Source organism: Peromyscus leucopus, chromosome 5 (assembly GCF_004664715.2).
Source record: "Peromyscus leucopus breed LL Stock chromosome 5, UCI_PerLeu_2.1, whole genome shotgun sequence".
Taxonomy (NCBI): Eukaryota; Metazoa; Chordata; class Mammalia; order Rodentia; family Cricetidae; genus Peromyscus; species Peromyscus leucopus.
Genome location: NC_051067.1, coordinates 874,224 through 900,634, shown reverse-complemented (window position 1 = coordinate 900,634; position 26,411 = coordinate 874,224). Strand labels below are relative to the sequence as shown.

Below are 26,411 nucleotides of genomic sequence, written 5' to 3'. Positions count from 1 at the left end.
CCCCTGAGAGTGGCCAGACTGACAGATGACCCTGGACATTTCACACAGAGCGTATCATCTGTTAGCTTCTCCCCTTAAGGGCCAGTAAGAGGAAACAATTTTTAAAAAGGAAAAACCTGTAAGCAGGCATGGTAACGCACACCTTTAATCCCAGGAGAGGCAGGTGGCTCTCTGTGAGTTTGAGGCTAGCCTAGTCTACATAGTGAGTTCCAGGACAACAACGGCTCCATAAAGAGACCCTGTCTCAAAAGGGTGTGAGAAGGTACTGACTCTTCTCACAAGAACCCATTTAAAGATATGAAAATAGACCGGGACTTTTTGAAAGAAGAAGGGGAGAGGGTGTATTGAAAGTAAATAAGATTAAAATGCATTATACACACTGAAAATACCATGAGACTCATTATTTTGTACAATAAATACAAGCTAATAAAAATGTCCTAAGAAAAGTCAACATGCATTTTTTTGAGAAGTCCAGCATTAAGAATTTTCTTCTCAGGGCCTGGAAAGATGGTTCAGCACCTGCTGCTCTTCTGGAGGACCTGAGTTTAGTTCCCAGCACCCATGTCCCCACTTCAGGTGGGTCAAAACTCCCTAGAACTTCTGGACTTTGGGCACTTGTGTTCACACCTATATACCCACACATAAACACACACAAACATACAGAATTAAAAATAAAATAAATCTCAGCCAGACATAGTGGCACGCACCTTCAATTCCAGCACTCTGGAGGCAGAGGCAGGCTGATCTCTGGGAGTTCAAAGCCAGCCAGGTCTATATAGTGAGTTCCAGACCAGCCAGGGCTACACTGTAAGACCTTGTCTCAAAAAATAATAAATAAAATGAATTAAATCTTTAAAAAGATTTTCTTTTCACTGTAGACAGCACAACCAAATTGTCTTATTTAAACCCTAGAAGTGGGAGCCTGAGAGCTGGCTGAGAGCACTTGCTGCTTTTGCAGAGAACCTAAATTTGTTTCCCATCACCCATGTTGTGTGGCTAACAACCACCAGAAGCCAGTTGTAAGGAATCCAGTGCCCTCTTCTGGACTCCATGGACAGCTGCACTCATGTGAACATACCCACACAGATCTCTCTCTCTCTCTCTCTCTCTCTCTCTCTCTCTCTCTCTCACACACACACACACACACACACACACACACACACAATTTAAAAATAGTAAAAATAAGTCTTTACACTCTTATAAATTTAGAACATGATGGTATATTGGAAATAGTCCATCATGTTGTTTTGAAATAAAGTCATCTCTTGTGCAAATTTTAGAACTTATTTAATTTTCTTCATATGAGAATGCAAAAGTTTAAGAACTACTCCAATATAGTATCCTAAACCTTGGTTCTTATTTATTTGTGAAGGGGTGCTGGTGTGCCACAGCATGTGTGCATAGATCAAAAACAACTTGTGCTAACCATAGTCTTAAACAAAAGCTCTTAAAATAGCCTATACACTGACAGCTTGTTAAGACTTTGATTTTTTTTTTTCAACTCACCTGCCCAATTCCAAGAACAATTGGTGAGGGAAAACTGTAAGAAATAAAGAATAACAAATCAGTTTAGCAACATAAAGTTGAAGAGAACATGTAAAACATAATGACATAAGGAGCTGTTACCGACATTAGACAAATGGAACTTCAAAAATAGGTCTATTTCTTTTTCATTTTTAAAACCTGATGGCTGGGCTGGAGAGATGGCTCAGAGGTTAAGAGCACTGACTGCTCTTCCAGAGGTCCTGAGCTCAATTCCCAGCACCCACATGGTGGCTCACAACCATCTGTAATGAGATCTGGTGCCATCTTCTGGCCTGCAGGAACACATGCAGGCAGAACACTGTATACATAATAAATAAACAAAAACAAACAAAAAACTGATGGCTGTTACAGGGTGGTGGTGGCCAAGCTTTTAATCCCAGCACTCAGAAGGCAGAGGCAGGCGGATCTCTGTGAAGCTTGAAGCCAGCCTGGTCTACAGAGCGAGTTCCAGGACAGCCACGACTGCTACAAAGAGAGCCCCTGTCTCGAAAAACAGTAACAACAAATGATGGTCACTAAATTGGCAGTTTCCTTCATTCTGTGATGGTAAATTAGGCATAATTGTGTATACAGGGGGAAAAAACAGTAATAAATAATTAAAGTTAATAAAAAATAAAATTTAAAATACTATAAACAAGATGACCTCTTGTGGTAGTTTGAATAAGAATGGACCCCACAGGGTCATATATTTGAATGCTTAATTCACCAGGGAGTGGCACTATTTGAAAGAATTAGAAGGATTAGGAGGTGTGCCCTTGTTAAAGGAAGTGTGTCACTGGGGGTGAGCTTTGAGGTTTCAAAAGCCCATGCCAGGCCCAGTCTCTGTCTCTCTCTGCCTATGGATCAGGATGTAGAACTCTCAGCTACTTCTCCAGCACCATGTCTGCCTGCATGCCGCCATGTTCCCCACCATGATGAAATGGACTAAACCTCTGAAACTGTAAGCCAGCCCCAATTAAATGCTTTCCTGTGTAAGAGTTGCCATTTCACAGCAATGGAACACTGACTAAGACATCTCTACATAGAAAACCAAACTGAAGTTAAGTTAAAGAAGAAACAAGTCTGTTGATGCAGGCAGGCCTGTTACCTTGGCTAACTGCAGAGTTAGGCAGAAGTATTCCAAGTTCAAGGCCAGCCTAAGTAAGTTAGTGAGACCCTGCTCCAAAGAAAGAAAAACAAGGGGCTAGAGACATAGCTCCGTGATTAAAAGCCCTTTCTGCTCTTCCAGGGGACCCAAGTTCAGTTCCCAGCACCCATGTGGACAGCTCACAGGCACCAACAATTCCATTTCCAGAGCCACAGCACTCATGTACACAGACACATACATATACACATATTTAGAATAAGAAAAATAAACATTTAGAAAAAGTAGGCAGGCAGATAAGCATGTAACCCTTAAAAAGTTAAATAAGATGCCCACCCCCTATTTCTTTCTGGATTAAAGAACACTTAGAAATAAATAAGAAAAGAATTAGTACTAATAAGATGCATTTTTGGAAAATGTAATTTAACCTATATGTCTGTCTCCATCTATACATTTATACCTGTTTATTCATCCCTCCATTCAAATCTGAAAGTATTCTGATAGCTATGGTTATTTTAAAAGTGGTTTCAATCTAATTGTTTTCTTTTGTTTGAATTCTTTTATTTAAATGATCATTACAGAATCCCCTTCTAAAAAGCCAAAACAACAAAATAAACATTTAAGAAAAATGCTCTCAGTTACCAGTCTATGGCTCATTCTTACTTTGTTCATTTCTGGAGGTTTTTGTTTCAGAGGACTGCTTGTTATTGAAGCAGCTTCCCTGTGTTGTCCAAGTTACCCTTGAACTCTCAGACTTGCGAAAGACAGGTGCCACCAGATTCAGTTCATCGATTTGAATTTTGTGGGGTCAAAGGCATGGGCCCAAGAGTCTGACTGAGCTGGTGAGATGACTAGTGGATTAAGCACCGGCTGGGCAAACATAAAGACTGAGTTTGGGCCGGGCGGTAGTGGCGCACACCTTTAATCTCAGCACTCGGGAGGCAGAGCCAGGCGGATCTTTGTGAGTTCGAGGCCAACCTGGTCTACAGAGCAAAATCCATGAAAGGCACAAAGCTACACAGAGAAACCCTGTCTCAAAAAAACCAAAAAAAAAAAAAGAAGAAAAGAAAGAAAAAAAGAAAGAAAGAAAGAAAGAAAGAAAGAAAGAAAGAAAGAAAGAAAGAAAGAAAGAAAGAAAGAAAGAAAGAAAGAAAGAAAGAAAGAAAGAAAAAAGAAAAAAAAAGATTGAGTTTGGACTGCCACTACCCATGTAAAAAGTCAGGGACTGCACCCACACCTGTAATCTCAGCACTGAGGCAGAGAGGATTCCTGAAGCTTGCTGGCCAGCCACAATAGCCAATCAGCCATCTCCAATGAGATCCTGTCTCAAAAGGTGGAAATTGACTGAAGATACCCGATTGTGTATGTGCACATATGTCCAAGGTCTCTGGTGAATCACAAAGCAAATACACACAGCAAGTTCTGAGCACATATTTGTTGAACTGGATAAAACAAATTTGACTTTTTTAAGACAAGGGCACCCTATATTATATAGCTGAGATGTTCCTCAAACTTAGCAACTTGCCTGCCTCACCTCCTGAGTACTGATATTACAGAATATTCAATATTTTTAATTAAATGTCCTTAGTAAATTTTTATGTCATAGAGAAGAGTATTAATGGGAAACACGGCAGAAGTCTGCTGTACAACCCTGATGATCACGACTGTGGCCAGTTGGCCACAGACTACTAGAACACAAGCTCCTAGGTGGTCCTACTTTTGTTCTAGGCCTTGAAAACCACTGCGTTCACAGGCTCACAGAATCTCTTTCCTGCCAGGTAAATCTAGCCTTAAATTGTCCTGGCTTCTCTAGGCGCCACAGATGCTCAACACATACACTTCATGTCTACCACCTGGGAAACTCTTACACATTACCAAGTTCATCTTCTAGCACAAGGTACTGCCTTGGGCACCTCTGGACCACAGCTTCTGCATGCTAACTTGAGGAAATACTTTTCAGGTTTTCCCTCAATGATGCTGGTCTCTGCTTAATCATAGCTGGTTCTTCAGCCCCAGATGACCAATACTGACTATCCCAGCAAAGCAAGGGTTTCGAGTTAGTGGCTGTGGTCTATTGTTAACCACAGCTGATTCTTCAGTTCTAGCTGATGGGGGGGGGGATGATGATATTCTTATTTTAAAATATCACATAAATGGCCCTGACAGTGTCTTTGCTTCTCTCTGAAACTTCACAAGCTAGACATCCATGGCCTGCATGGTTCCCAACATCTTATCCTCCAAGCTTGCACAGAACAGCTCACTGAGCTCTGAGCATTCAATGGCTTTTCCAGCACAAAGTTCAAATGCTACCACAATCCTTTCCAAAACACATGGTCAGGTCTGTCACAGAAATACCCTATGACCTGATACAAATTTCTGTCTTAGTTAAGGTTTCTATGCTGTGATAAAACACCATGACCAAAAGCAACTTGGGGAGGAGAGGGTTTATTTCATCTTATACTCCAGGTAACAGTCTACACTGAAGTCAGGGCAGGAAGTGAAGCAGAGGCCATGGAAGGACACTGCTTAGTAGTCTGCTCGCCAAGGCTCGCTCAGCCTGCTTTCTTATACACCCCAGGATCACCTGCCCAGGAGTGGCACCACCGCCGTGGGCTGGGCCCTCACACATCAATTACTAATTAATAAAATGTCACACAGGCTTGCCTAGAGGTCAATCTTATAGAGGCATTTTCTCAATTGTGGTTTCCTCTTCTCAGATGACACTTCTAACTTGTGTCAAGTTGACAATAAACTAGCCAGGACAAGCATGAACTTAAATTAACAAGAAGCTAAGACCACACACAAGGCTTGCATCCCAACCAGAAATAATCTGTTCAAAATGGAACAGAAGAAGTCCCCTGAGCTCCATCCATGCCCACAATCTTGTCAGAGAACTGTCAAAAAATACTTCTTCCTTCTGGCCTCCAGCATGTCTACTGCTGGGGTCAGGTTGCTATGGTTCATTGTAACTAAATCACCCCGACCCCTTTCTCAACAATGTGTGCTTCAGGAATCTTGAAATGAGAGAATGAATGTTATTTCAACAGAGCCTGGATGTATAATATTACACTACAGAAATGGGGGGGGGTGCATTTATAAGGAGTATAAGAATGTGTTTCTTAAAGGCATTAATGTTGCAGTCGGTCAGTAACCCACAAACTCCAATGCAAAAGAGATTTATCTTCAGCCTTTGGCTGATGTAACAAGTTACTCCTAAACATGCCCATGACATCCTCATGTTTTTAATTGTAGATTTTGATGTTTTATTTATTTATTGGTTTTTTGAGACAGTGTTTCTCTGTATAACAGCTCTGGTTGTCCTGTAACTAACTCTGTAAACTAGGCTGGCCTCGAACTCACAGAGATACACCTGCCTCTGCCTCCCAAGTGCCGAGATCAAAGGTGTGCACCCCCACTGCCTGGCAATGTTTTTGTTGTTGTTGTTGTTTGTTTGTTTGTTTTTTGTTTTGTTTCGTTTTTTAGATTTATTTTCTTTTATGTGTTTAGGTGTGGTGATATATTCTGTACCTCAATAAAGTTTACCTGGGGATCAGAGGACAGTGCCAGCCACTAAATTAGACACAGAGGTCAGGCAGTGGTGGCATATACCTTTAATCTATCACTTGGGAGGAAGAGATCCATTTGGATCTCTGTGAGTTCAAGGCCACACTGGGTTACATGAGAGAAACAGAACCAGGTAGTGGTGATACACATCTTTAATCCCAGGAAGTAATATGGCAGGACACAGAAAGGTATATAAGGCATGAGGAAACAGGAACTCTCTTGAGGCTGAGGATTTCGTAGAGGTAAGCTAGTGGCTGGCTCTGGGTTTTTATTATAAGACATTTTAAGATTTGTGTTACATTTAGGTGTTTTGCCTGCATATATGTATGTACCCAGTAAGGCCAGAAGAGGGCACTGGATACCCTGGAACTGGAATCATGGATGGTTGTGAACCAACCTGTGTGTGCTGGGAACCAAACTGGGTCCTCTGCAAGAGCAGCCAGTGCTCTTAACTGCTGAGCCATTTTTCCAGCCTCTTTATATTTTCTTTATTGTACTTTGAGGCAGGGTTTCTTATAGCTCAAGCTGACCTTGAACTCAATGTCATATGACCTTGAACTTCTGATTTCCAAGTGATGGGATTACAGGTGTCCACCACTATGTAGTGCTAGGGACTGAACCCAGTTCCTTTGCATTCTAGGCAAGCACTACCACAGCCTCATCCTCCACTCTGACATTTTCTTTTTCCTTTATTACCTTGTACTATGTGTATTAACCGGCTTAACTGTATATTCATTTTCATTTTTTTTTAAACATAGGGTTTTCAGGGTTTTTTTTTTTTTAGTTTATTTTTATGTATGTGTTTCTGAGGGTATATCATGTGTGGCTGTCTGAAGAGGCCAGACCCCCTGGAGTTGTCAGACCCCTGGAGTTGAAGTTACAGGTAGTTGTGAGCCACACCATGTGAGTGCTAGGCTGGCAAGACAGTTCGATGGATAAAGGAGCCTGCTGCCACATAGTGGAAGAAAACTGACTCCTGAAAGTTGTCTTCTGACCTACACACACACACACACACACATACACACACACATATACACACACATACACACATATACACACACATGCACCCGCCAACACACACACACATACACACACATGCACCTGCCAACACACACACACACACACACACACACACACACTTTAAATGTTACTAGTTTATTATTGGTACACCATGATGTGAGATTAAGGGTTTTTATCTGTTCTGTTCACTTTAGTTACCTATGTGCTTGAGACCATGGCTGGCACATCCTGGGCACACAGTATCACTGAGTGAATGAATGAATGCTCTGACCCCCACCCTCCCTCGAGTTCTACTGAATTCTCCTATCACTTGCTCACTTCCTTCAGTCATCCAGCTATGTTGACATTCTCTGCTCCTCCAGGAGGCCACGATCTTGCTGTTCCCTTCTGCCTGATGTTCTGGCACTGACCTCCCGCTTCTCTCAGATAATATTTGATATGTCTTATCTGTTCTTGAACCTGTTTGTTTATTCTCTAACTGTTGAAGATATTTCACATGGTTCATAACCATTTTCCCAGTGTTCACTATAGTAGATGTAGTACTTAACAACCTGTGGACCTGATTGGGTGTGAGTTTTCCCAAACATAAAACAAAAAGGCAGTCCTGTAGAGTTTACAACGATCCCCCACCTGTGGCAGCTGGAGCAAGGCCCTGGAAGGTCAACACCAGGCTTGTGGCCAGCTAGGTTCTGTATCTAAGGAAAATCCTAAGTATAGACTAATGCCAGGGGCAGAGCATTCACCCCTGGGGCCGGATTTAAACTCACAGTTCTCTCAGGGTTGCTACTACACAGTAGAATTAAATAGGACATTATAGTCTTTACAAATAAATTCAAAGAAGCATAGAGTTGCTGACGCACTCAACTCTAATCCAAAAAAACTCATCTTGTAAACTTTTCTTTGTTCTAGTTCTCCAGAAATATGATGGTTATTTGAGAATGGATAATCAACCCATAAAAACAGACCACAAGTCCAGACATAATCTGTGGAATATGCTTTGTTTTGTTTTATTTGTTTTGCTTGGGGCTGGCTGGAAACATTAGAGTGAAAAGTCTGGGGTCCTTCCCCAGCACTGTATATAACGTGTGATGTTATACACTGGAGGTAGGGACAGGAAAACTACTAGGGAGTCCTGAAGTTAGCCTGGGACACATGAAATCCTGTCTCAAAAACACCACAATGGTTAAAAATAAGTAATTTTCTCAAAATACACATATGTTTATGATGCTGCACACCTGTAATGCCAACAACTACCTGATGAATGCCTCTCTCAAATTTTTTTTTCTCAGTTGGTGGTTTTTTTAAAGCCTGCGACGCCGGCTTTGCAAGTTCGGCTGGTGTGTGCTGTGCCCCTGATCCCAAGTGGACTTTGTTGTGTGGTGACTTGGTGAAGGCAAAGCACAGGCTCCAGGCCCCAGCCACCCTGCGCCGTCCCGCACTAACCAGCCTCACCCGTATGTGGTCAGCAGCGCCTTGTTGACCAGCACGATGAGGAAGGAGCATGTCCCGTAGAAGAGCGCCGACAGCAGCCTGACCAGGCGAGAGGGTGGCCGCGCCGCGTCAGGCTCCTCCATCTCCGCCGTCCTCCACTCAGCCCGCGGTCCCCGCCCCTAGCCGCCCGGGAAGAGGGTGCGGCAGGAACAGGAAGAGCCGGGGTGCGAACCCTGATCACAGCCCGCGCCCCTAGTGCGCTCTCCCCTCCTACGCGCCGCGCCGCCGACTGCCAGGTACCGCTGAAAAGCCGGCCTTAGTTGCTTAGACTGCTCTCAGGCCACCCCCCACTCCCCACCCCCACCCCCCAGCAAGGCTGATGTTTGCTTCCTTTTTTTGTTTTGTTTTTTTTTTTTTTCGTTTGTTTAAAAAAAGTATAATTTACATCCTACAGGACGGGCCTGCGTCGCTAGTTTGAGATGCGTTTTTGACACATGAATACACCCAAGCAAACACACAAATCCAAGCTCAACATCCCCCACAAAGGAAAAGGTCCCCAGGCCCTCCGGTGCTTTGGAACTGTGCTGTGGCTAGCCTAGACCTTGCTTCGGATGTTTCAGTGCTCGGAAGTGCCCCCAAATACCGCTTTATTACTCATCTGTCCATTCGACAACGATGGAATGATGTCGTTCCCAGTGTACAACTATTACTAAAAATACTTCCAGGCACATTGCAGGACAAGCGATTGTGCGGAGCACTTCTGTTTCGTGTTCATAAATGCCTAGGATTGGAGCAGCAGAGCAGGGTGAGCCAAGATTCGGCTTCTCTTCTTCCGCTTGGTAAGTTCAGGCCTCCCTCACCCAGGGCCCATTTCTCCCTAGGACAGCCATGCAGGATCCTAGTTCTTGTGAAAAAAGGTTCGGAACTGCAGAACAGCTGTAGTAGTATTTCCAATGAAATGTCTCATATTTTAACATCTAAATAATTAATTCAAAAACTGAAATCTTAGCTTTTTAGAAATGCTTAAGATTTTCTTTTAAATAAAGCTGAAGCCCAGTTGTATAAAGGCTAGAACTGTCTGCCAACAGCTAGAATGGAAGCTGAGCAGAACTTTTGGGAAGTGGCCTACCACTGAAAATTTTGGCTTTGAGAGCCCAAATTAACCCGGGAGGGGGAGGCACACAAAGGCATGTTAAGATTTTAAAATCTGAATTATAGACTGGAGAGGAGCAGGGGTTAAGACCTCTATACACAAATATAGCCAGAATTAACAATAAAATAAATCATAAAAGAAAAATCAATGTGGTCACTTGGGTTGATTTTCTCTAAAAGAGCCGGTGTTTCTGTTTCTCCACATACATAGACTTTGCAAAACAGTATTTTAAAGTCACATTTACAGCCTAGCAGGCAGGAGGCCCCGGGTGCCAATGTGAGCAGAAGCCTGCACCTGGGTCCTCTGAGCCATCCATCTTCACATTTGTCCTCATGTTCATGTGTAGGACCATTCCACAGCCTGACTAGTGTTGTTGGTGAAGTCTGCACACACCATAGTTAGGTCCAAAGGGTTCCCCATTCCCCAGCAAAAGGGCAGGCTCACTACACTCCTTATTACGCTAATTTAAGGCCTCGGATAGGGCTGGCAACAGTTAATACTTAACTACACCAGAGCCTTCCACATAGCAAAGCAGATAAAAACACTTACTACCAAGCCTGATAACCTGTCTGATCCCCAGAACTTACATGTTAGAAAGAGTGATCCAACTCCAAAAGTTATCCCCAGGCCTCCACACATAAGCCATGGCACATGATCACCCCCTATATTTTTCTTTTCCAAAAATTAACTACACCAATATAGTTCAATGAGAAAAATAAATAAATAAAGGGGACATGACTGTTCCTAGGTATGGTGGTGATTTATTGTAAAAAAAAAAAAAAAAAAAAAAAAAAAAAAGGAAAATATAGTCAGAGGCAGAGGCCTCTGGAGGAGTCCAGAATAAACAGAACTCTGAGCCAGGCCATGTGAGGAGAGTGGGGAAGGAAGAGGAGAGACAAGAGGCCAGAAGGACCAGCACAGCCAAAATGGTTGTATTATATAGGGAAAGCTGGGGGAAGGGCAGCCCAGCCCCTAGGTAGGAGAATTCAGGGTAGGCAGTGGGGTATGCCAGCCAGGAGGACCCTATAACAAGTAGGGACTGAGGGATGCTGGGAGAACCTGGTGGCCAGAGTCTACTTTGATATGTTAGTAGGCACCTCAATCAGCCATTTGTCCCAAGTCTGAGACCTAACTTCAGCATATGTAGCTCAGTAGTACGATGCTTGCCTAGTTTTTTTTGAGTCCCTGAATTCAGTCCCCACAACCTTAAAAAAGCTGTCTGAGACTAAGATAAAGGATGTCAGGTGTGGGCTGTTTCTATTTTTTAGGGTTTTTTTTTAAATATCAGCTACCTTATTTTTGATAGAGAAATTATAAAAACTGCAAGAATGACCCATGTACTTTGTTTTAAATTAAAATAAAATTTTATTCAAAGCATCTTTTAAAATTACAGCATGTTTATTAATATGCTGTTAACTTTGCCAAACTACAACTTAGCCATATGAAGCATAAAACACTTCAAAAATCTGAATGTAACCACATTTTTAAAACAAAAAGCAGTCATAACACACCTCAAATTTTAGATGCCAATGTATTTTGTCCAAGTACATACCTTATATCAAAAAAAAAAAAGAATGCTTTAAAATATGGCCAATGGTAAGCAGTTGAAATAATTTCTTAAACTAAAATCCAATCATACAAATAAAAAATACTTGGGAACATAACTACAATGGTTGACAAAAATCAGCTGGAGAAACAAACAAAGCCCTTACTTTTTGAAGATTTTTTTATCATCTGTGAATTGGCTAACTGCATTTTTCAAATTGTACTACTGTCCTTAAGGTGAGTTGATCAGATTTTAAACTTCCCAATACTGGTGAGTGTTGCACTTTGATCCATATACTCCCATTCATCTGAGGAAAAATTCTAGAGAAAATGTTGAACCCCAAAACAAGAAAATTCAGATGCTATGGTCTCTTACCATACTTATAAGTGCTCCAAGTTAAAATTCTACATACCAGACTACAAATAAAATTCTTAGACCATTACAAATATAAATTCTGTTATTACAAAAAGCCCCTAAAGATCTGTCATTGACTATACAGAGGAATTCCATTTTTAAAGTATGTCCTCGCATACACATTATTGTAACTATCACTTCTTCAGTTTCACACTAGTGCTTCTCAAGATATTTCCTTACCTCCCAAGGCTACACAATTTAACTACCTGTGTACTACAACTGCTGAGATTTTTGATAACAAAGCCTACATTCTCAATAATGTGTAATCTAAACTTGTAGGGTGCTATCTCAACTCAAAGGCACTGAAGAACCCATCTTCCTCCTATTACTTTGAAGTCTCCAATTAAGGAGTCTATAAATCACCATGTTCTGTATATAGTTTCATTCACCTTTTAACAAAAGCTCAAGTGACAGAAATTCCTGACTCTATAAAAGAGATGGCTGCTCAGCCCTGGGATTCTGTTCATGCCTAAGTACACAACGTGTGTTCAATAACTTCATCTATTTGGAGAAAATGGTTTTAAACCACCAGACAACACACTTGCAGTTAAAACTATCTCAGAAGCCTGCATATTTGAGTAGCTAATATTTACTCAAGTGTTTAACTGATAGCTAAATTTAGTGAACACAAAATAGCTTGGCATGTTATTCTGAAGTGAAGCAGAAAGGTGGCAATATGCACTGAAAATATAAATATGGAGGCTTCCATCCGCTAATAATGCTAAACAAGCAGTACAATTAAAATTTAGTGTTTACTATCAAAAGACCTAAAACATTTCACTACAAAACAACCCTGCAGATGTCCCTTTTATTAATATAAACATAAGTGCCAATCTCATTACAGGGCCCATAAAAGATCTCACTGGTGTACACACACACACACATACATACATACATACATGTGCACCAGTTGCTGGGTTACCTAGACTTTGCAAGATTAATCACTCAGATCCAGCAGCTGAGCAATGTGCAAAAGTCCCCAGTCAAGCTGGGTGACGAGCTTTCTAAGCGTCAGCATTACAGTTAGTTAAAAAGCCCAGAAAGATGCGATGAGACTCATTTTACACCAATTTAAAAAAACTCAACTACTACCCCTTACCAAGATCCTCAAATACCTATTTTCTTCCAAGTCCATAACTTATAGCATCTTTCCAAATAGCTGGCCTTCCATTTCTCTAGCCCTATTGGGCATGCTATTTTGCAATTTAAAAATATGTATCTTATACATATGTTTCACACTGCCCTGCTTCAGTGTTTATAGTACTGTCACACATACTAGCATACACTGTTTAAAATGATCTTATAAATAATCTATTTCAACCCTCTTTGGCTATTTGAACCAAACTGTTTTCTCATACAAATGTCTTATTCACAAAGTGCTTCCTGTGAGAACTGCTTCCAATGAATGCATTAAACTTGCAAAACCTAGCTTCCCACATGTAGCTTCTACCCTGTAACTGCAGTCCATATTTACAAAATATTTTAAACTTTACATCAAATCCATTTCTGTATAAAAAAAAAGTGCAATTCTCTCTCACCCCATGTCTGAGGCAACAACATTCTTCATGAGTTTCTACAGAATAGCAGCCTATGATAAGCAAATAAGGTGCTTAGCTTGTGCCCAAGGATCTACTTTGTAAGTATGCTGGGCAGTACTTTTGTACAGTGAAGAGTCAGTGTTGGGGCTACTGGCGGAGTGGTGCCCCTGTCAGGTTGGCCAGCTCAATGAGTGCCAGGGCCCCATGCAGCCGCTCTCGCTGCTCCTGCAGCCGGCGCTGGGCGCCACTCTTCTCATCGTCCTCTTCATCAGACTGGAGGTACTCCATTGGGTCCTGCTGCTCCTGATCAGCCTTCTGAACTAGCTTGCCTTTCAGGGTGGGGGTGCGTTGCTCTCTCATTTCCCAATACCTGTGTGAAAGGCAGACAGGTTATTTATATGGTAGATATCAGGTTGTCATATATTTTCTTAGTGGGGCTGGAGAGATGGCTCAGTAATTAAGAGCACTAGCTCCTATCCCAGAAGACCTGGGTTAGGTTCCCAACACCTATATGGCAGTCTGCAACTGTCTGTACCACCAGTTCCAGGGAATCTGATGCCCTTTTCAGGCCCCCATGAACTCCTGCACACACATACACTCAGGCATATACACATAAAATACTTTTTAAAAAACAGTTTGTAGCCGGGCATTGGTGGCACACGCCTTTAATCCCAGCACTCAGGAGGCAGAGCCAGGCGGATCTCTGTGAGTTCGAGGCCAGCCTGGGCTACCAAGTGAGCTCCAGGAAAGGCGCAAAGCTACACAGAGAAACCCTGTCTCGAAAAACCAAAAAAAAAAAAAAAAAAAGTTTGTAATTCTCAAAAGATGAAGCATGAACAGTAAACAAATATGTAAAAAACAAAGTTCAACATCTTTAACTATCAGGATAATTAAAATTACACTGAGATCCTATCTTGCCTCAATCAGACCTATTACATACTGATAGGAATATAAATAGTTTAGCCAATTTTGAAATATTGTGGAGGTTCATCAAAATACTCAAGATGCAACTGCCATATGACCGACTGTCCCACACCTGAGTCAATAGATCATAAGATACTTGCACATACAGGCTTACTCAGCACTACTGACAGTAGCCAAATTATAGATCAGCCTAGGTTTGAGCAAATGAACAAATGAGAAAATGTTGTATATATACATTATTGGAACATGGTCCAAGAATGGAGCACAGATTCTGAGTGCCTGTGAGAAAACTTCAAGAAACCAAGACCAGAGTCTTGTGACCTCAGTTTCGTAAAAAACACGCATTGTTTTTGGATTGTGCTTTTGTGACCCTCCCAGGTGTAGTGGATAGGAATTTACTTCGGATCATTCATTACAACTGGCTATTGTTGTTTGTTTATATGCCTCTATGAAAAAACATGTTTCTGCAGTGTGTGGCTTGCCCACCATGTACAGCTTGACCTTGTGACTGTACGCTTGCTTACTCCTGTGACTCCTCTAAACCCTCAGAGTATGGTCTAATGTTCTAACTAAGTTGGTTACTGCATAAGATTTTAGTCGGCCTCATTTATTGGCTCCATTCTCCCAGATCCCACCACCTTTACAACAGTAAATAATACATAATGGATTTTATTCAGCCATAAAGAAGATTTAGACAGAAAAAGACAAATATCATGTTTTCTGTCATATGTGGACCTCAGACTTTATACATAGTCTCGTTAAATCATTTATCTGCATGTCATGAGAGTAGAAGAAACAAGAGTGTCTCAGGGAATGAGGTGACTAGGAAAATGGAGGATATAGAGGGATTACTGTGATCAAAGTACCTAATAGACTTTTATGTATTTATGAGGTCCATTACAATATCCAGTGAATATACAGTAATAAAAATGAAATTTTGTCAAAGCAGTTCTTTAGTAATTGTTTTTCTGTGACTATCAGAGGTAGTACATGGAAGACCCATTTATATAGGGAACTTAAATTCAGGAATGAAGACTCTTCTTTGTGGTGACTTTATTTGTGCTCTAACAAATAAAGCTTGCCTGGGGATCAGAGGACAAAGCCAGCCACTATATTAAACACAGAGGTCAGGCAATGGTAGTACACATCATTCAGAAGGCAGAGTTCAAGGCCACACTGGGAACAGCCAGGTGAGCCTTTAATCCCAGCACTAGTTAACCACAGAGGTCTGGAGGTCTGTACAGACAAACAGGAAGTGACAGAGCTGGGCAGAAAGAGGAAGTGATATAGCTGGGTGGAGAGAGGAAGTAAGATGGCAGGGCACAGAAGTACATAAGGCGTGAGTATACAGGAAGTAGCTCTCTTGGGCTGAGGATTTCCTAATGGTAAGAACTTGTGGCTGGCTTATTCTCTTCCTCTGATCTTTCAGCTTTCACCCCAATATCTGGCTCCAGGTTTTTTATTAATAATACTGTTTAGCAATTCATATTACACTTCTTCAGGCATCTATCTATAATCAAACATTTACTGTTTCAGTTCTTACACTCCATTCTCTAATCATGTGTTTGCCATTACACTATGTGGTGCCCTAGGTATGTAGCTCAGTGGAGAACATTTGTATAACATGTATCAAGGTCCTAAGTTCAATCCCTAGCATCAGGAAAAAAAAAAAACCCTACCTCTATGATTATATATGAATAAGCTTTAGGAGCCAACCTATCGTATCCTCTACATCAGTGGTAGAACATTTGCCTAACATGTACAAGGCCATGGGCATCGGTAGTCTCAAAACCACAGTGGGGGAAAAACCTATTTATTTAACAAAACTGTGGGTTGTTTTTGTTTTTTCAAGACCAGGTTCTCTGTGTAGCCCTGCTGTTCTCTACTCTGTAGTCCAGGCTGGCCTCTTAACTTTAGAGATCTACCTGCCTCTGCCTCCTGAGTACTAGGATTAAAGGCATGTGCTACCACTGCTCATCATTTTTTTTGGGGGGTGAGGGGTGGTAGGAACACGACAATGGTAACTCTTGGCAGTATTAAACATTAAACCTAGGAAATATGACCAACAGCTGGGCATGGTGGCACATGCCTTTAATCCCAGCACTTGTGAGGCAAAGGCTCTGTCAGTTCAAGGCCAGCCTGGTCTACAGAGCAAGTTCCAGGACAACTAGGGCTATCCAAAGAAACCCTATTTCAAAAAAAACCAAAATATAAAAAAGGAAATATAATTAAGAAAATAATGTTAATAATACAAAGTTTATCCAAAAATTTAACACTAGTTTTAATTCTAGCCTGATCTTATTGTAGCCACCTGATAACTTGAAAGAAAAAATGTAAATGTCCACTAAATGTCTAAAGTGCATATTTAAATGATAGGGCCACCACATACAAGTGTTAATATGAAGCCCTGTATACTAATGCTCAAGCTTTATTTATAATAGCTAAAAGCAACCCAAACATCTATCAAAAGGTGATTGATTAAACAAGCTGACATAGAGCTACACAATAAATTACTATCCAGAAATAAAAGGAATGGGCCGATACACTCAATATGGATGAACCTCAAATGATGCTGAGTGGAAGCAGTCATTTGATGACATTTCTATAAAGCTCTAGAAAATATAAATTAGTTTACAGTCCCAGCAGATTAGTGCTAGCTGAGGAAAAGTGTGGAAAAGAGGGGTTACAAAGGAGCATGAGAAAACTTGGATATGACAGATGCATCCATTACTTTGACTATGGTGGCCCCTAGTCTACATGTCTCCATAGTGAGTTCCAGACTTGCTAGGACTACATTGTTAGACTTGTTTACAAATAAGTAAAATAAAACAACCCTGTCATTTCAGGAAATCTATGTCCTCACACTAGGAATATTGGTAGTACATAAGAAGCACTGAAAGAACTATTCGTTCAGTACAGTTGAGGACTAGAACAAGAGAATGACAACAGGTCGCTGGGGCTCTGAGTACTACAGAAAAGGGTTGGGCTCCATACTCAGGATGATACCAGCCTCTTAAGAAGTACCTGTAAAGTGGGTCCCAGCCTGTTTGTTCCAAATGTTCCTTGGTAGGCCAGGTAAGCCTTTCCTGAAATGATGTTAGTGTGAGTGAGAAATGAAGGTGAGTGGAATAGCTAAAGGAAGAAGTGAGCCCTCCAGCCAAGAGCACAGAGGCATCAAAACAACAGTGGCATGGTTGTTAATAAATGTCAGCCCCCTGTGGCTTGGCCAGGGGGAGGTAGAGCTGTAGCAGCACAATAAGAGACCCAGGAGCATTGCAGAGAATCTGTAATGATGCTTACAACAGACAGTCTTTAAGTCAAAATATCCCCAGAGAAAGATTTTTATACTGATCTCCTTGTTGCCATGATTTACAAATTCATGAGTGTTCCATATTTTTCAACAATGAAACAAAGAAAACCAAATATTCTGTGCTTACAATTATACATACAATTATATTTATATCACAAACAAATCCCAAGCACTCTTAACAACTCTATAGGAAATTAAGAGTTACTCTGAACTATTTTATGATGTATAAAAGTAATTTATTTAAAATAAGAGAATTCTCAAAATTTAACATGGGCCCAAGCCCCAAAGGGTCTTTCTGGGAGACGACACACAGCAGGCCTTACTTTGCCAGCCACTCGGCAGCAGCCTTGTTGTCTGCAGACTGATGTTTGCTCAGTGTGTCCGTTGGCTCTTCTCTCTTCAGCCTGGCATAGGGGTGCTTTGGACAGTGGCGGTTTGCATGGGTGAATCTGCTTAGGCAGCCTTTAAAACACAGAAGAAATGCTCACTAGAATCTGGACATTCAGACATACTAAACATGTCCAGCTTCAATGTATATAATAAAGTAAATGGAAGGCAGAGATGTTGAATTCTATAACCAAACAAGCTTCTATAGTCACATCCATGGGATCCATTGCCCTCTTCTGACCTCTGTAGGTACCAAGAACACATATGGTAGACATATATACATGTAGGTAAACACATACTCATAAAATAAAATAAATTTTAAATAATAGTAAAATTTTCTATCAAGTCAGATGTGGTGCTGCACATCATTGATTCCAGCACTCATGAGGCAGGGGAAGGTGGATTTCTTTTGAGTTTGAAGCCAGCCTGGTCTATATAGGGAGTTCCAGGCCCTGCAATGCTACACAGTGAGACCCTGTCTCAGAAAGAAACAAAAATTTTCCTCTCGTATGTGGAAACTAAAAATAAATAGCCTATAGACATAAAATTAAGATTTAGAAAAATAATCAAGAAAACTACCAAAAAAAAAAAAGGGACAGAACTATACTGAAATATAACTGGAAAATTATACATTTAAAAAAATTTTTTTGGACACTATGATTTAAAAAACAACACTTTGATAGCTCAGTAGGTAAAGGTACTTGCAGCCAAGCCTGATAACCAAAGTTTGATCCCTAGAATCCAAGTGGTCCCCTGACCACACACACAAATAGATGACCTTAAGAAAAGATACACAATGGGGCTGGAGAGATGGCTCAGGTTAAGAGCACTGGCTGCTCTTCCAGAGGTCCTGAGTTTAATTCCCAGCAACCACATGACAGCTCACAACCATCTATAATAGGGTCTGATGCCCTCTTCCGGCATGCAGGCATACATGCAGATAGAGCACTCATACTCATAAAATACTTAAATAAAAATTAAAAACAGAAAAAGAAAAGATACACTTACTCCAGTTAATAAAGTACCTGTCTAGCATGCGCAAAGACCTGGGCTTAATTCATAGCATGGGGGTGAGAGGCTTATGATGCTTATAAAAGCTTTTCAAAAATTCTCTCTTCTCAAAAAAATCCAAGTAAAACTACCAGCTGAGCTGATTACTAAAAATCTAAGTAAAACTTACTCTAACTACTCCTGAAATATCACTTCTAACACCATACCATTTTCTGAACAGACAAAAGGCTTCTCTCCGGTGTGAAGACGTTGATGTGTTTTGAGCTGTCCACTCTGAACAAAGGCTTTTCCACAATCTGGATAATCACACAGATACGGTCTCTCACCTAAGAAGATAGACATCATATCAGACCTGAGGCAGCAAGGCAAGAGGAGGACAGGGCAGGAGAAAAATCCTCTTTACATGAGTCAGAACTCCAGCGAACAATGACACACACACACACACACACACACACACACACACACACACACACACACACACACGTCACAGTGCACACAGGCAGGGGGACAGAGTGGCACCAGAGCAGCTCTCCTCTGCAAAGTACACTACTTCTTCTAGGCCTTGAGGATTTAGAAACCCAGGTTCTAGTCCTTGATATCAGCATTTTCAGCTTATGTATACTTTTCTCCTCAACACTCCAACTATGAGCTCTTTCCTGATTTACAAACTATCTCAAACTCCTGCTTTCTGTGGCTATTTCCTTGGTCTCACTCAACCAAAGGGGATTCTCTAATAGCCTGCTAGCTGGCCGCTAGCCTCCTTCATACACTGTACTTCAAGTTGGAGGCACCGGCACAGAACACTGCTTTTGTATTTGTAATACCAGTAATTCCTCAAACCATCCCAAGCCCTGTTGAGTTCCTGGGACAGCTGAAAGTTGCTTGCTGATTTTTAAGCGGTTCCTAATATCTTCTCTGCATACAGTGTCACCAAATTCATTAGCTACTTGGAGAAGGATCTTTATTTTCCTCCAGAAAAGACATTCCAGCCAGGAAGCAATGCCTTTTTATCTGGTTCTTATCCTTAAAAATACTGGTGATGGTGGAGCATGCCTTTAATCCCAGCACTCGGGAAGCAAAGATAGGCAGATCTCTGAGTTTGAGGCCAGTGTGGTCTACAGAGCTAGTTCCAGGACAGCAAAGGCTATAAAAAGAAATCCTGTCTCAAAAAACAAAACACCCACACTGTTTTCCCTACCCATTCAAATCCAGTCACATAGGCTTTCAGCTGCACTTTGTATCTCCTCATGAAGTGTCCTGTGGTGCTTATTTATCATAGGAGTCTCCTGCAGAAATTCTTCTACTTTCTGCTTCATTTAAATTTCTACATACAACAGTGCTAAGCTAGATAAGGTGCTCAAAAATGTCAGTCTTAATCAATATATTATTTATTACAAGTGACAAACTTTTAACCAATTACAATTCTTTCAATATGACTCAAAACAGTGACACATCCCTTAACATCACAGTATCAACAGGCACACTTACAGTCATGATAGTTACATATAACTTAAATACTGAGCTACAGGGACATTGGTTTTCACAATGAATAGCTAGACCATTGGACATTTCACAATGTCCATTTGGACAGTGCACAGCTTTCCACAAAGTCTGTGCTATCAGAACTTAACTGTTTCTTGGGGAACTTGAATTCAGCATCTGCTTTTTTGTGTCCCAGTAGCAAACCAAGGTACAGAAGCATCTGGGGACATACAGCAAAGTAGTAGCAGATTAGGACAGGAACATGGGACTTTCTTCATTAGGGCCCATAATCTTTTTGTTTGTTTGTTTTTTATTTGTTTTTACATCCCAACCAAAGTTTCCCCTCCCTCCTCTCCTCCAAGTTCCTTCCCCCCCACCTCCCCCTACACCACATCCACTCCTCTTCCTCTGTTTCTCTTCAGATAAGGGCAGGCCTCCCATGGATATCAGCCAGCCATGGTATATCAAACTGCAGTGAGACTAGGCACCTCCTCTTCTATTAAGGCTGAATGAGGCAATCTGGTAGGAGGAATAGGTCCCAGAAGTGAACAACAGAGTCAGAGACAGTTCCTGCTATCATGGGGCCCATGACCTTAACTGACTCTTTCCTACACTGGCAACAAGAGCTCTGCAGCCTATAAAGCAGTTACTGGGGAGGATTCAGACTAATAAGATTGAAAAGGCCTTCAAAAGTTCTCAAAATTGTATTATTTCATGAAGCAATAGTTTTACTGATTAAAGTCAAAGCCTATCTATCTTAGCTCACAGTGATTTTTAACTTAAAAAAATTGACTCAGCTGGGCAGTGGTGGCACACACCTTTAATGCCAGCACTTGGGAGGCAGAGTCAAGTGGATCTCTGCGAATTCAAGGACAGCCTGATCTACAAAGCGAGTTCCAGGACAGCCAGGGCTACACAGAGAAATCCTGTCTGGGGGTGGGGAGGGAGCCCAAGTTCTAGATGAGTGCTGCTCAGTTGAAACACACTGTGGACACTGGAGAGATGGCTCAGTGGTTAAGAGCACTTGCTGCACTTTCAGAGGACCCAGATTAACTTCCTAGCACCCACATGGTGGCTCACAACCATCCCTAACCATCCAGGGGATTGAATGCCTTCTTCTGGCCTCCTTGGGCACCAGGCACACATACTGCGCAGATACATACATGCACGCAAAATATACATACACATAATAAAATCTAAAAACAAAAAAAATAAAAAGATAAAGAAACACACTGTGGGGCTGGAGAGTTAAGATCACTGGCTGCTCTTCCAGAGGTCCTAAGCTCAATTCCCAGCACCCACATTGCAGCCCACAATTATAACTCTAGTTCCAGGGAATCCCACACCCTCACACAGACATACATGCAGACAAAACACCAGTGCACATAAAATAAACAAATCATTAAAAAAATTAAAAAGAAACACACTGTGAACAACTGTAGAAGCCTTGTTTGAAAAAATAAAAACAAACCAGGAGTGGTGGTGCATGCCTTTAATCCCAGCACTCAGGGGGCAGGGGCAGGGGCAGGGGCAGAGGCAAGCGGATATCTGAGTTTGAACCCAGCCTGAGTTCCAGGATAGCCAGAGCAACATAGTGAGACAAAAACTGTGTCAAAAACAAAAACAAAAACAAAAACACTACAAACCAATAGTAATAAAGAAAAAGTAAAAATAGTTAAAGCTAATCTGTACAAATAAGTCATATTTATCTAAAAACACTATCATTTAATTATATACTAACAATTATTGACAAAATTATTTACTGACAATTTAGAGTAGCACATCTCAAGTGTTCACAGGTCATGCTAGGAAGTGGGTGCTGTGTTGGGCAGCACAATTTGCAAGACAGTTGCAATGGGTTTTCATCTACAAACTATGAGATTTACTATAAGGTCCCTCCCTCCTGGGGTTAACTTTATGGAAAGAACGTGGGCCTTCTACAAAGTCTTTTGCTTTCTACATGGTATTTAAAATGCAAGGATTTCTATATTTGCATATATTTATATATTTTTCTATATATACAAATAAAAATGTATGACATGTAAGTATTAAGAGCAAACATAGAATTCAGGTAAGTAGAAGTGAAAAAAAATTCAGTAATAATGAATGACACAATTGACATCTATAATGACTATGTTAAGTTTAAAAATCCTAAAACCACCATTCCCCACCAAAAAGCAATTGAGTAAACAGTAGCTGATTTTTAAAACTTCACAAATAATAGTGGCAATAAGAAAATATAAGGCAATTTACATGAACATTATTTAACCTAATTAAATAACATTAATTAACCTAAATAATCAAGTTTTAATCAAATATTACTTGTAGCCATTTCTACAATGTTGTCATCTTACCTGTATGAGTCCTTTTGTGAGCTTGGAGTGATTTCTCCCTTGGAAACACCCTGTTACAGATGTTACAGCGGATCCTGCTGGACGAATGCTCTCCTTCATTTATTAAATCCCGGACAGTGTCTGCTCTGGGTCTACCACGTCGGATTCCATCCTGTTAACATTGTTTATAAACTTTAATATTTCCTATAATCATTAAAGCAGTGTAAGATGCAAACTGAGCAGCATCAGCAAGAATAGTAGAGTAAGTGGCTCCAATAGCCCACCTCTCCACAGATAACAGAAAACTACTAAAATCAATGGTCACAGACCCAGAATAAACTACCAGCAACTAACTCGTCCATACTGAATCAACAAACACCCTCACAGCATTTTCACTTGCCCATTCTTTCTTTACCCAGTAGCACCCTTCAAAATGTCTGTATTCTTCAGTGTGTGACCCTTGTCCCCGCTTGCAGAGAGAGCAGACCAGACCCGATTCTGGACGAACGGTCTGCTGTGACCTGGATGGGGCACTTGATGGACTGACATAAGGCACTTGTCTTTGCCTCACCTAATTTGCATATCTCTCAGGCCATGAGACTAACTATTCAGAGGGCATTGTTCACAAACCTTGTAAAACAACCTGCTGTTCTCTGGACCAAAAGATTGGTTTCAGCTAAAGCAAGCAGACACAGGAAAAGCCTGGGAGAGAAAATCAGGGAGAAAGTTTCTTTGTCAAGTTAGGACACCGAAAAGCACAGAAAACTGAGCATATGCCCAGAAAATCCTGAACATAGTCAGAAACTCTACCTGGGGCTGATCAAGCTTAACACACAAGAAAGTGAAAGCTATAACAGAGCTGTAAACAGCTGGGTAAGTAAAGTGTATCCCTAGCTGAGGATGTAGCTCAGGGTCAAGGCACTTGCCTATGTCAGAGGCCTTGAGCTTGATCTCAATCCTCTGCACTAGAAAGGGACATTATAAAAGGAAATGACACAGGAGTAGTTTTAATAGGCTACTGAAGCTAAAGTAATGTGGATTCAAAATAAATTATTATAAGTGTAAAAGGTGAATTAATAACTTCAAGATAATCACCAGGAAGTTTAAAAAAAGAAATTAAAATGGTGTACTAGGGAATGTCAGCTCAACATACAAGGCATCAATAAAGAAACTGAGAAACAGACCAAGTAGAATGAACACTAAAAAAAAAAAAAAAAAAAAAAAAAAACCACCAGAAGTCCTTTGTCATCAGTAACTACTTTAAAAGTAAGGAGGGCAAAATGTCCCGTTAAAATGCTGGGACTGACAGATTTTAAATGACAACTACATGCTATCCACAAGATTTAATTTAGATAAAATATGAATATATTAAAAATGAAAGGACATAAAGGATAATTACAAATACATTCACACCAAATGCATAACTAAAAATGGCATAATTAATGGGAGAAATAGTTCAAAATGATCTAGAGACTTCAATAATGTGTTAGGCAAATAAACAGAAGGGCCACAAAGAAATGAGGACAGATCCCGCCTTAGAATGTAAAACACATCTCAATAATGTATCCCAAGCACCTTTTCTGGCCACATAGAATGAAGCTGTGAATCAATAGCACATGGAAAACTGGAACAAACCTATGAGAATTAAACACTCAAAAGCTGTACAACACAAACGAGAAAATATTTTTATATAACTGAAAACAGATTACAACTTATAAGTCAGGAATTTGAAGGTCTAAAGAAGACATCAGTACAACCCAAAACAAGCTCCCAGAGTCTGTGGCTTGGTTTGCAGAACTGGAAAGGATCATCCTGTGTGTGCTGGGAAATGGGGCTTTAGGATCACTGTTCAATAGATACAGGGACTTAAACAGTGATAAAAAGTTTTCAAAGCTGTACAACAGTCAATATCCTAAATGCCACTGAATTGTACACTTCATAATGCTAATAATTTAATGTCATATAATTTTACCTTTATTAAAAAAAAACAAAGGTGCAAGCCTTTAATCCCAGCACTTGGGGGGCAGAGGCAGGTGGATCACTGTGAATTCAAGGAGGCCAGCCAAGACTACATAAGCCTCAAAAAGAGAAAAATAAAATTAAAAAAAAAAAATCAAGAAACTATAATGGCACATACCTGTGATCCCTGCACTCAGGAGCTGAGGCAGGATGATTACAAGTGAGGCCTGTCTGGGTTACAAAGTGAGACTGTATCTCAAAACCAACCAACAAACAAGACACTCCAAGACAACTTGAATAGCTGATAGTATAACAACATGGTCACAAATATATTCTAGTAATTGAACATACCAGCAAAAGGGGAAACTGAGTATTGTTCATGGGAAGTCTGTACTATCTTCTCTAAACTAAAACAGCATGTTTTTCTTTAAAAATTCCTTTTATTTTCCAGGTAAGTTGTCACATACAAAGGTTATATGAAAAACAGTGCTACAAGTATCATGCACAGCTACACCCAATATAAAGATGTTGTCACTGCTTTCCATGTAAAAACCTACAGGTTTCCAAAGCTCAAATCTTAGCCTCAAACCTAGAATGATAATTTGGCTCTGACCAAATTTCCTTCAGTCAGTTTTCACTTTCAAAGAGAAACTCATGCCAGGTCTGGTGGCACACACCTTTCATTCTAGTACTGTAGATCTGTGAGTTCAAGGCCAGCCTGGTCTACAGAGTGAGTTCCAGGCAGCCAGGACTCACAGAGAAACTGTCTTGAAAAACCAAAAAGAAAAAGCATAATTAAATAACCCATTACTATGTTCCTTACTACTAGAGAAAAATAAAACATGTTCAGTTGTAAGGGATGTATAAATACAATACTTGCCATGTATAGGTAATAGTTCAATAAATGTATTCTTTTAATTAAGGAAATAAGATAGGAAATAATCATCTAATGTCCCAAATAAATGAGCAGCATCTACTAGCCACACATATCTGTGTGCATGTGTTACATACATGTGTGCATACATCTGGGTGCCAGAGGTCAATGTCAGATGTCCTCCTCTAGCCCTTTCCACCTTATTTTTTGAGACAGGGTCTCTCACTGAACCTGAAGCTCATCATTTCTACTAGGCTAGTTAGCCAGAGGCCCTGGGATCTGCCTGTCTTTCTACATCCATTGCTGTGGCTATAGCTGTTCTTCACCTAGCTTTTATGTGGGTACTAGGGATCTGAACACAGGCCCTTAGGCTTATGCAGCAAGCATTTTGCACCCTGAGCCACCTCCCCAGCCCCAACCATATATATTAAAATAACCAGTATTACTTGAATAGGCCATTTTCAATTTAGTCTTAACAATAAGAAACACCATGTTTCTAGGCAAGTTTATCAGCAATCAATTTTGTCTGTAGCCTAAAGGACAAATCTTGTCAAGACTATTGGTGACTCAAAGAAAAAGTAATGCCAACATGAAATTCTGGATGATTACATCACTTAAAAACTTTTGCATACAGAATCTCCTGCTTTCTAAGAGGCAGATGAGTAATTCTCAAAGTGTTTATAGTCATATGAAGACAGAAGACCTAAAAAGTCCTTGAATGTTTTAGACAAGTTCAAATAAAAGGCCTATCTATTGTATAATAATAGAACACCATAAATCAAAGGATCAAGGCAGTAAGCAGCACTCCTCTTGGCCTCTTCATCAGCTCTTGCCCC

The 26,411-nt window shown here is 40.7% G+C and overlaps 2 protein-coding genes across 6 annotated transcripts in view; both read right to left on the bottom strand.

The window, feature by feature from the left end:
- Positions 1-8,819, bottom strand: part of Slc35d2 (solute carrier family 35 member D2) — a 36,597-nt gene extending 27,778 nt beyond the window's left edge. For 3 of the 5 annotated variants that reach the window (XM_028891688.2, XM_028891691.2, XM_028891690.2), the window contains exons 1-2: positions 8,666-8,819; positions 1,507-1,540 (exon numbers count right to left, since the gene is read on the bottom strand). In XM_028891688.2, coding sequence (XP_028747521.1) covers positions 1,507-1,540; positions 8,666-8,787 — 156 coding nt within the window. In that variant the 5' untranslated portion in view covers positions 8,788-8,819. The remainder of the gene's footprint in view (positions 1-1,506; positions 1,541-8,665) is intronic. The other 2 variants (XM_037205641.1, XM_037205640.1) reach the window with 1 other exon arrangement.
- Positions 8,820-11,142: 2,323 nt separating this feature from the next.
- Znf367 (zinc finger protein 367) overlaps positions 11,143-26,411 on the bottom strand; it is a 19,579-nt gene continuing 4,310 nt past the window's right edge. The window contains exons 2-5 of the mRNA XM_028891687.2: positions 22,764-22,914; positions 19,134-19,253; positions 17,853-17,991; positions 11,143-13,665 (exon numbers count right to left, since the gene is read on the bottom strand). Of these exons, the coding sequence (XP_028747520.1) occupies positions 13,443-13,665; positions 17,853-17,991; positions 19,134-19,253; positions 22,764-22,914 (633 nt within the window). The 3' untranslated portion in view covers positions 11,143-13,442. The remainder of the gene's footprint in view (positions 13,666-17,852; positions 17,992-19,133; positions 19,254-22,763; positions 22,915-26,411) is intronic.